Raw genomic sequence first — 9,791 nt, 5'->3', positions numbered from 1 at the left:
GTCAGCGAGGAACCCGGTGCGGGGCTTGATCTCACGACTGTAAAATCATGACCCAAGTGGAAATCAAAGGTGGACGCTTAACTGACTGAGCCGCCCAGGTGCCCCCTCACACATCCTTTTTGAGCGTGAGACCCTGAGCCGGGTGGCTGGGATGGCTTCCGTGTGTGGCCGTAGGTGAGGCTTCGAGGGCCAAATGGGTTCCCTCGGGAGAGCGTTGAGCACCCAGGTGGGCCCGTAGTCCTGTACCCCTGCCTCCCGGGGAGAAGCTGGAGGCGAGCTGAGACACTCCACTGGCAGCTTGTGAAGGAGGTGGAACGCACCCCCCTTTTGTTTCACAGTTGGCTGGGAGCCTGGTGGCCCCAGGCCCTCCTTGTTCACACATCACACTTGTCCCAGGCCAGGCCCGGGGCACAGCGGGGAATGCACAGACCCCTCTCCCTGCCCTCAGCCAAGAGGAGGAAGAAGTGACCAGGCAGCCAGGACCCAGGCTGGTGTGAAGGGTCTGTCACAGGCAGTGCTGGTGCCCAAAGTGTGGAAGGAGTGAGGCCTGGGAGGACGTAGGGGCAACGGGACTGGGGAGGCAGGTCTTGATGTCAGGCTGGCAGGTCCTTGCGGAGCTCTGAGCTGGGGACAGTATGATCAGAGTCTGGCTTCATCCAGGGATGGATTAAAGAAGGCAAGGGAGGAGGAGGGGAGACCCCTGGGCACTTGGACATATTCTAGGGTAGTGAGCTGGGGCAGTGGCCATGGGCCTGGAGAGGAAAGAACAGTTCACAAACCTGCCTTGCCGGCAGGAAGACGTAAAGAATGGGCCCCCGGCCCTGATACCAGCCAGCCCTGTCCCACTTGAGACCAGGGTTGGGTACTTTGGGAGAGTCTGGAGCAGGTTTCAAAGCTGTCCCGTGAATCCCCATGGTCTGAGGCCTGTTCGAGTGCCAGGGCCCTCATTTCGTGGTCAGAAGCAAGGCCCGAAGGCCTGTTGCCGTCCACCCTAGGGCCTGGATGTCAGCTCCACCAGGTCTCAAGGACCGGGTGACTCCTTAGGTGTGGCCCTTGGCACCAACATGTCACTGCCCCCTGTGGGGATAATGCCCCCTCGGGTGGTAAGACAAAGCCTGGGGCGGGACGCCTGTCCTGGGGGCCTCGGCACGTGCAGTCCTAATGTGGCCTTCCGGTGAAGTCGAAGTGGCCCCAGTGGACAGCAGCAAGTGTCCCTGAGACCTGCTGCAGCGCCCCTCTGTGTCCCCAGGTTTGGGGGGCAGCTCCTAGGCCGGTGGAGCCTGGAGCTTGGCGAGCCCTTGAAAGGACCTGCAAAGAAAGGCCCGAGTTCTTCATCCGGTTTATTTTGGGGGTGGGGCTGCCGTCAGAGAGCTCGGCAGGGGCCCAGGGTTGCACAGCACGAGGGTGGCGGACGGGGATTGGAACCCAGGCCCGTGAGCCCAGCGTACCTGCTCTTTCCTCTCCACGACCCCCCAGGAGCCCAGGGCGGGAGCGGGGAACACAGGATGCCGGGGTGGGTCAGCACCTGGGGCAGAGTCCCTCCGTGCTACCAGCCCCGCCTTCTCTGTCCCCCCAGATCTACCCCAACGAGAGACACAGCATCCGCTGCCCCGAGTCCGGCGAGCACTATGAAGTCACGCTGCTGCACTTTCTACAGGAGTACCTCTGAGCCCCGCGCCCTGGGGCCTGCACATTCAGAGCACAAGTGGCTTCGCCGCCGCCGCCGCCGCCGCCGCCGCCGCCTCCGCCGCCCCCGCAGGGGGAGCCGGCGGGAGGGGCCGAGTGGCCCCCGAAGGCCCCTCCGCTCGGCGCCTCCTCCCGCCGCCCCCGCCGGCCAGCCCCGCCCCGGGGCCTCCGCCTTCGCCGCCCCCGCGCCTTTTATCATTGTTTTAATGCTCCTGGCTGTTTTGCCTGCTGCTTCTCGGTGGCCAGGACGGCGAGATGAGGCCCGCGCCCCAGAGGCGCGTCCTCAGGCCATCCCCTCCTCCCCACGCTGCCCGGGAGCCCCGACTCCGCCGGGCACGGGGCGGGGGGTGTGGAGGGGGGCGAAGACCCTGGGGGGACAGGGCCTCCGTCGCGGGGCCTCCCCACGCGGTCCCCGGCCCCGCCCCGCAGCGCGCCGGCCGCCACCGAAGCATGCGACTGCCTTGCCCTCCAGCCCCGCCCACTTCATGTCGCGTTCTGTTGTTGGGGGGGCGCTTCTGACGACTATTTAAGAGACCGAGCAGAGCAGAGGGTGCCTAAACCGGGGATGGGGTCCGCCGCCAGCCCCGTCCTCTCCCGGCCCGGAGCGGGGAGCCTCCTGCCCGGCTCTGAAGCGCGCGCAGACCGGGGGGCTCCGGGCTTGGGACGGAGCCGTCCCCGCCTCAGGGTTCGCCTTCCCCCTCCCCTCCCCTCCCCTCCCCGCCAAGACTCCTGCCGGGGGCGGGCGAAAAGGAAAACAAAAGCAGCAAAAAAACAAAACAAAAACCACACACACGAACGAAAACCCCCACCGGAAACGAACCACCTCTACATATTACGGAAAGAAAGTATTTTTGTCGATTCTTATTCTTTTATAATTATGCGTGTAAGAAGTAGACTCATTAAACAATTCCGGACGGAAGCGCTGCCACCTGCCTAAGGTTCCTTCCCAGCCGCGGGGCCGCCGACGGCTGTGCCTCTGCCTGGGCGGGTCCCGGGAGGCGACCGAGCCGCGAGCTGCCCGGGCTGGAGGGTGCCCCGCCCCCATCAGGCTGGTCCCGTCGAGGACGGCCCCGGGGTCCTGATGCAGCCACTGCAAGTCGCCTAGGGACCCAGCCCAGGATGTCACGGCCGGCCTGCTCCAGCCCACGGGCTTCCTCAGGGCCACGGCGTAAGCCAAGGCGCAAGTCCTCCTGGCGGCCACTCTGCCCTGGCTGCCTCCACTTCCTTTGGTGCCTGTGTCTGTCCAGAGGCTTGACTCCGTGGTTGGGGCGTCGGGAAATGCCGACCAAGGAGGGCAGGCCGCTCCCCTCTCACGTCCGACCCAGCAGCCCTGACCCAGGGAGACCGGAGACTGCCTGAGCAGGTGGCACTCTGGTACATGAGTTCCTAACAGCAGGACGACCTCTCCTTGCGCCTTCACCCTCTCCATACTTTGGGAAGCTCCGCTTTTATTTTTAATGGCTTAAGAAATATAATAAAACTTGAGTGCAAAAGCATATATAGAGGAAACATGCCTTCGCTCCAGACAGGGAATCACATCCCAGTCTCTATTTTTCAATATCTGTATTCTATTCCTGCTTATGAATGTGCCATAATCTATTTTGCCAGGCACCTATCAAGGAGATAACAGGTTATTCGGGGCTTTTTGAATCCGCATAAATCAGGGGTCAACAGACTTCCTCTGTAAAAGGCCAGAGAGTAAATATATTCGGCTTTGCAGGCCAGACCGGTACAACCACTCTGCTCTCCTGGCCCCAAAGCAGCCACAGACAATATGTAAATGTGTGCGTTTGGCTGCGTGCCAATAAAACCTTCTTTACAAAACCAGGCAGCTGACCAGATTTAACCCCCAGGCTGTGGTTGGCCAGCCCCCAGTATAAGTGATAACTGCTCACAGTCTTGTACACATTTTGGGCATATGTTTGAGTTTATAGGGGTAACTTCCTAGAACTACCCAAAGGCATATTCGATGTTAGTTTCACCGAGCATTGCCGAATTGCCTTCCAAAGAGAACACCTCAATGTAAACTTTTCCAACAAGGGTGAAGTACGCCTGTGTCTCCATTTCTTCACCAGTACCACCTGTGATCAATTATTTTTTTTATCTTTGCCAGTGAGGTGTGGCATCTCACTGTAATCATACCTGCGGCAACATTTTCATGTTTTAAGATACTTGTTTACCAGTGACCATTTGCCCACCTTTCTTTTGATCTGTTGGCCTCAACGATTTGTGGACACTCTTTATATATGAAGGAAATCAGTCCCTTGTCATCCATGTTGCAAACTGAACCGTGTTGTCGATCTCCATGTGTTTTGCAGATAGGAAGCTCAGCCAGTGAATGTTTTAAAAAATCAGTCTTGGGAATAAGTAGTCTTTCACTTAAAGTCAAGGAGGGGACTGGTCACAAGTCACAGAATGACAGAACCGGTGGGAAAGGACACTGGGCGGGCTCCAGGAGCCTTGACAGCTGGAAACCTGCATTTGTCTCAAAGCAGGAACTCTTCGTGGGAAACTCCTACCCCTGCCTCCCACAGTCAGTACTCAAGACTGTCGTGAGACAGCATCCATTGGCCAAACTCCAGTCACATTCCTACCCTGACAGTGAAGCCCGGAAGTGTCAGTGGGGTGCCAACAGGAAGGAAGGATGGGTGAAGGGCAACTACAAGAGGACAAGTGTCCGCTGGCCGAAAGTCTCGGTCGCGGAGGTGGCAGGGAGAGGCATCTGTTTCTTCCAGGCTGATACGTGGGCCACTCTCCTCCACCACTGGCGGGGGATCCGTCAGCGGGAGGGTGCCCGGTACTGTCTGAGGTTGCCTGTGCCCGGGCTGGCTTGCTTTCCTGCTGGAAAAGTTCCTGTCTTCCCTAACTGGCGGGAACCCACACGTGATGGACACAAAAGCCCGTGTCCTGCTGGCTGAAGCTCTTTCCCGGTTTGTCATTTGCCTAACAGGTTTGTCGCGTTTCAACACAAACAGAAAACAAAGACACACAAGAATTTTAACTCTGGACACACAGGAAGTTGTGAAAATAGTACAGAGAATCCCAGGTGCCCTCCATCCAGCTCACATCTTACCTAACCCTCGGCCATTGTCAAAATCAGGAAACTGACACGAGTGCAGTGCAATTAACTAGACTCTATTCCTGATTTGGATTTTATCAGCTTTTACATGTGCTGGCTGGTGAGAGCGTGTATGTGTGTGTGTCTTTTCCTTTCTGTCGCCCGCATGGATTCCTGTAACCAACACCCCAATCATAATACTAAACTGTTTGTTCTCCAGAAAGGAGCTCCTCCGTGCATCCCTGTTATGTCCACACCCACCCCATTTATGGTGTCCTGAGCAGAGAGAGGGATGTCCACTGACATTTGTGTCATCAAATGGTGTCCTTAAGGACTGCCAGAGTTCATGTCATGATTAAAAAGCAGGATCTCTGGAATGATGTTTATTTTTTCTTTCAATCTCTCCAGTATGTGTTTTGTTGTTGTTGTTGTTGTTGTTGTTTTTAGGCAAAAAGGAAAAACACGCACACGCCAACCTACCTCTCTTCGGTAGGAGACTCAAACAGCACACAGTTGAAGTATCTTGCTAGCAACGGCACATGGCCGCTAACTGAATCCTTCACAGTGAGGGGCCGAAGGTCAAACACAGCAGGGGAGGTAACGGGGAAGACATCAACGGAACCGGAATGTGCTCTGTGAAACACAGCAAGACTGTGATCATCTGGTTTCTGGAGCCGATTTCCTTTTAAGGGGTCCAGAGCAGGCAGCTGCAAGGAGAAAGAGATTTCTTCAAGCAAACAGGTATCCCAAGTCAGGCCAGGCTGCCCATTCCCTGAAAATGGCCTTCACCCTCTTGAGGCCCCGAAAGTTTGCACTCGAGCTCAGCTTAGGGGCAACCTGTGAGATTTTCTTTCTGGATTCTGTTCTCTCAAGTCAGGAAGGACCAGGGAAACAAATTTAATCCTGGACCCTCTGGCCCTCACCATTGTGGTGCTTCCTCGGAAACTCAAGCCATGTGTGACCAAAAAAATTGGAGGGGAAAGCTACGATTCAGAGTCCTTGTAAAAAATGTCACCTGCATGTTGTTCTCAGTTAATTATCCTGACAACCCCATGAGAGAGGGACTGTTTGCTTTTTAGTTTATTCTGAAATAACGTTAGGCTGACAAAAAAGTTGCAGAAACAGTACCGAGTTCCTAGATGCCCTCCACCCAGCTTCCCCTCATGTGAACATCTTAGGTAACCATGGTTCCATCAGGAAATGAGCATCAATACAATCCTGTTACGTAATGTGTAACAATCTCTGGTCCAGGATTGTTATGCACGAACCGGTCCCTCCCAAATTCCTATGGTGAAAGCTGATGCCCAGGGTGACGGTGTCAGGAGGTGGGGCCTCCGGGAGGAGGTTAGGTCAAGAGGGTGGAGCCCCCGGGATGGGATGAGCGCCCCCACAAGAGAGCGCCCCAGAGAGCGCCCTGCCCCTTGCGCCCTGGGAGGACCGAGGACCCGGAGAATATGAGCACTGAGCTGCCTCCGAACCAGGAGGTGGGCCTCACCTGACGCCAAATCTACCGTTGCCTTGATCTTGAACTTCCGGCCTCCAGAACCCTGAGAGATAAGCATGTGTTTCTTTATAGGCCGCCAGATTGCGGTGTGTTTGTTAGAACAGACTGAACTAAGACAAGGAGGCCAATCCAGGAGCCCGCATCGTGTTTTGTTGTCCTGGTCTCCCCATCCTGTGATGGTTCCTCAGCCTTTTTTTTTTTTTTTTTTTTTTTTTTTTTTAGGAGTACTGCCCAGTTACCTTGTGGAATGGCCCTCAGCTCCGCATTCTGTCTGACATTTGCTTATAATTAGATTGAAGTCATGCATGTGGGGCAGGAAGGCTAGAGGCGCCACTGAAAATGCCCTTCTCGGTTCACCCTGTGAGCGGCTCCACGTTGCGGCCTCATTGGCGCCCTTAACTTAGATCACTGGGTTAAAGACGTGTCTTCGTTGTAAAATTACTATTTTTCCCTTTATAACGAATAACTATCTTGGGGGAAAGTACTTTGAGGCCACAGAAATAACCTGTTTCTCATCTTTCCCCCCACTAATTGTTAGATCTGTTAACCTTAAAAAATAAAACTGACAGTTATTTTACCACTAAAAACAGGAATGGCAGAGCACTGCAACCTGGGACAGGCAAACTAAGGACGGCAAAACCATTGGGAAATCTGCAGAACAAGGGAGAGGGATATTATCTTACAGAAGAAAGAGGAACTTGCAAGGGCCTCTTCTAAACAAAGCTGCCCTACCTGCCAGGTGTGGTGGCTTCTCATTGGCTGGGCTGTGGCTGCCTCTCATTGGCTGGGCTGTGGCTGCCTCTCATTGGCTGCGCTGTGGCTGCCTCTCATTGGCTGCGCTGTGGCTGCCTCTCATTGGCTGCGCTGTTGTGGGGCAAGGGGAAAAACTTCCTCTTGCTGGGCCTGCGCAGTAGTGGCTAACACACTGTGGACTTGCGAGGCGCTGGACTTCCTGTTGGGCCTGCAATTGACCAGAAGTCCTAGGGTGCAGAGCTTTCCCTGCCGGCCTCCCCATTCCATTCTAAATGAGGTTTCCCGTTATTGAACTTCAGATCCACCCAGGGATCTTGGCTGCAACAATTACAAGGTATTTACCCAATGGCCATCGTCCATTTCCCTCATTCCGTCTACATGCACGAACTGGGAGAGCTGTAGGGTCAGTCGCAAGGCTGGGCATGGAGGCAGAAAGGCAGTCTATGGCCACTCCCCCCCGGAGACGCCCCCCTGGAAGCCTAAGCCCCGCCCCAACATGGCGGCCAGAGCCAGGGAAGGGGCGGGGCGCGCCTGGTCACGTGCCCGCGCCGCCGCCGACGTGGCCTCCAGAGGTCGCCCCACGTGTCCCTTGCCGCGTCCCGTCGCCACCCTGCCCTGCGGATCCGATCCCAACATGGCGGCGCCCAGCAAAAGGAGGAACGGCGAAGGCGCGAGCTGGTGGGCTGCGTTGCTCCTGGCGGCTGTGGCGTTGAGGCCGGGGGAGGCGGTGTCCGAGCCCACGACGGTGGCGTTCGACGTGCGACCTGGCGGCGTCGTGCACTCTTTCTCCCAGAACGTGGGCCCGGGGGTACGTATCGCCGCCGCCCCGGGGGCTTGAGCGGTGGCGCCGGTGGGGGCGGGTCCTGAGAAGGGGGCCTGGACCGTCAGGGGCGGGGCCTGGCTTGGGAAGGGACTCTGGGGGTGCGGTCATCCCGGAGATAGGGTTGAATTTACGCGGAGCGGGACTTCCTGGGGTCTGGCGACTTGGAGGGGGTGGGTCACAAGCCTCGGTCCCTGTTTCCTCTCGCGTGCCTCGCGTGGGCAAGCAGCCCTAACTCCCAGACCGGCCGAGTCCCCGGCCATTGGAGGGCAGAGCCGGCCCAGAAGTGGGGGGAGAGGAGGCCGGGGGGTTCTTCACCTCCAGGCCCTGCAGAGGGTCAGCCTCGCTGCGGCTCTGACTGCGGAGGAGGTGGACAGACGTTGCCCCTTCTCCATTGCACCAGGAGAAGGATGTCCTTCAACCCTTTCACCGAGGTGGGAGGCCAGGCCCTCCTTAGCCGTCAGTCAGCAAGGCTGGGGCTAGCCCAGCGCTGCCCCTAGCTCCTTGGAGAAGCCCTTCCCCTCCCATCTTCATTTTCCCTGTCTGTTACAGGTGTCACTAGCTGCGACACACTACTTCCTCATAGCCAGATGTCGCCCCAAGTGCTTTATTTGCTAGGACCGTTTCACAGATGAGGAAAACAGACTCGGCAAAGTTTTCACTTGTCTGAGGCCCACAGCAGAGCAGAGAAGGGCCTCCTGGTGCCCCTGCTTCCAGAGTCCCCAGATGGGTGGGTGCTTGGGGGGTGGGGGACTTCCCCCTTCCTGTTCTCCCTCCCCCAGAAGCCACGTGGGCTGTTTGTCCTGACTTAGGAGCTCACTAGCAGGGAGACAGGCAGGGGAGTTCTAGGTCTGTAGACACTGGGAGGCCCTGTGGGGCTGGCCTCCAGGCACATCAGCCAAGAATCGGGCTGTACCTCCTTTCCTTAGCGCAGATGTTCAAAAGCCGGATGTTATTTATTTTTTTAATTTTATTTATTAGTATTATCTTGTTAGGAATTAGTATTTTTTAAATGTTTATTTACTTTTGAGAGAGCGTGAGTTGGGGGGGAGGGGCAGAGAGAGAGAGAGAGAGAGAGGAGGACAGGGGATCCACAACGGGCTATGCGCTGGCAGGAGCAAGCCCGACGCGGGGCTCGAACTCACAAACTGTGAGATCATGACCCAAGCTAAAGTAGGACGCTCAACCGACTGAGCCACCCACGTGCCCCAAGAGCCAGATCTTCTGGATTTTGGATCTCGGAAGGACATCCGCCGTAAGCGCTTCCTAACAAACTTTTTTCCGTCTTCAATTTGTCTCCAGGACAAATATACATGCACGTTCACCTACGCTTCTCAAGGAGGGACCAACGAGGTGAGTTGTTCCCAATTCCACGTAGTTTTGTATGGCGGCATCCGTTGTCGTGGAGAAATGCTCTCCGGGGAACAATAGAGCTGGGTCACACCCACATTAACTCACACTCATGGAACTGTTCTTGCGTCACCCATAAAAGAACATACTCCAGTTCGCTAACGATGGCAGGTTTCCCCCTATAATGCCACACAGTGAACAAAAGTCTGGATGCGAAGAGGCACGTGAGGTGCGGCTCTGTTCCCGGGAGCCTCTGTCAGGGGCGTTTTGTTTGCCTTCCGTGATGCATGACCAATCATGATAAATTTAGCAGCTTAAAACAACCCCCATTTACTGTCTCCCGGTTCTGATAAGGTTAGAAGCCGTGGTCAGCGCGGCCGGGCGCTTCATAAAGCCAAAATCAAGGCGGCAGCCGGCCAGCTCTCATCTCCAGGCTCCTCCGAGTTGTCGGCGGAACCCAGTTCCTCGCCACGTACGACTGAGGTCCCCATTTCGTGGTGGCGGTTTTCTCCGGCGGCCGGTGGCCGGAGAGGAAATAAGATTCGAAACATAAGAAGGATGTGATTCACCCTTGCTGGCTGGGGGGGGGGGGGGGGGGGGGGGGGGGGGGGGGGGGGGGG

The 9,791-nt window shown here is 56.6% G+C and overlaps 2 protein-coding genes across 3 annotated transcripts in view; both read left to right on the top strand.

The window, feature by feature from the left end:
- Window positions 1–1,669, top strand: part of DPP9 (dipeptidyl peptidase 9) — a 9,488-nt gene extending 7,819 nt beyond the window's left edge. Inside the window, exons 5-6 of the mRNA XM_049643198.1 lie at window positions 996–1,103; window positions 1,577–1,669. Coding sequence (XP_049499155.1) covers window positions 996–1,103; window positions 1,577–1,669 — 201 coding nt within the window. The remainder of the gene's footprint in view (window positions 1–995; window positions 1,104–1,576) is intronic.
- A 5,628-nt stretch (window positions 1,670–7,297) lies between these two features.
- The window catches only part of MYDGF (myeloid derived growth factor), a 12,389-nt gene continuing 9,895 nt past the window's right edge, over window positions 7,298–9,791 (top strand). The window contains exons 1-2 of one of the 2 annotated variants that reach the window (XM_049639680.1): window positions 7,298–7,809; window positions 9,124–9,174. In XM_049639680.1, the coding sequence (XP_049495637.1) occupies window positions 7,498–7,809; window positions 9,124–9,174 (363 nt within the window). In that variant the 5' untranslated portion in view covers window positions 7,298–7,497. The remainder of the gene's footprint in view (window positions 7,810–9,123; window positions 9,175–9,791) is intronic. The other variant, XM_049639681.1, reaches the window with a different exon arrangement.

The sequence above is a fragment of the Panthera uncia genome, chromosome A2 (genome assembly GCF_023721935.1).
Source record: "Panthera uncia isolate 11264 chromosome A2, Puncia_PCG_1.0, whole genome shotgun sequence".
Classification (NCBI taxonomy): domain Eukaryota; kingdom Metazoa; phylum Chordata; class Mammalia; order Carnivora; family Felidae; genus Panthera; species Panthera uncia.
This window is presented reverse-complemented; position numbering and strand designations above follow the sequence as displayed.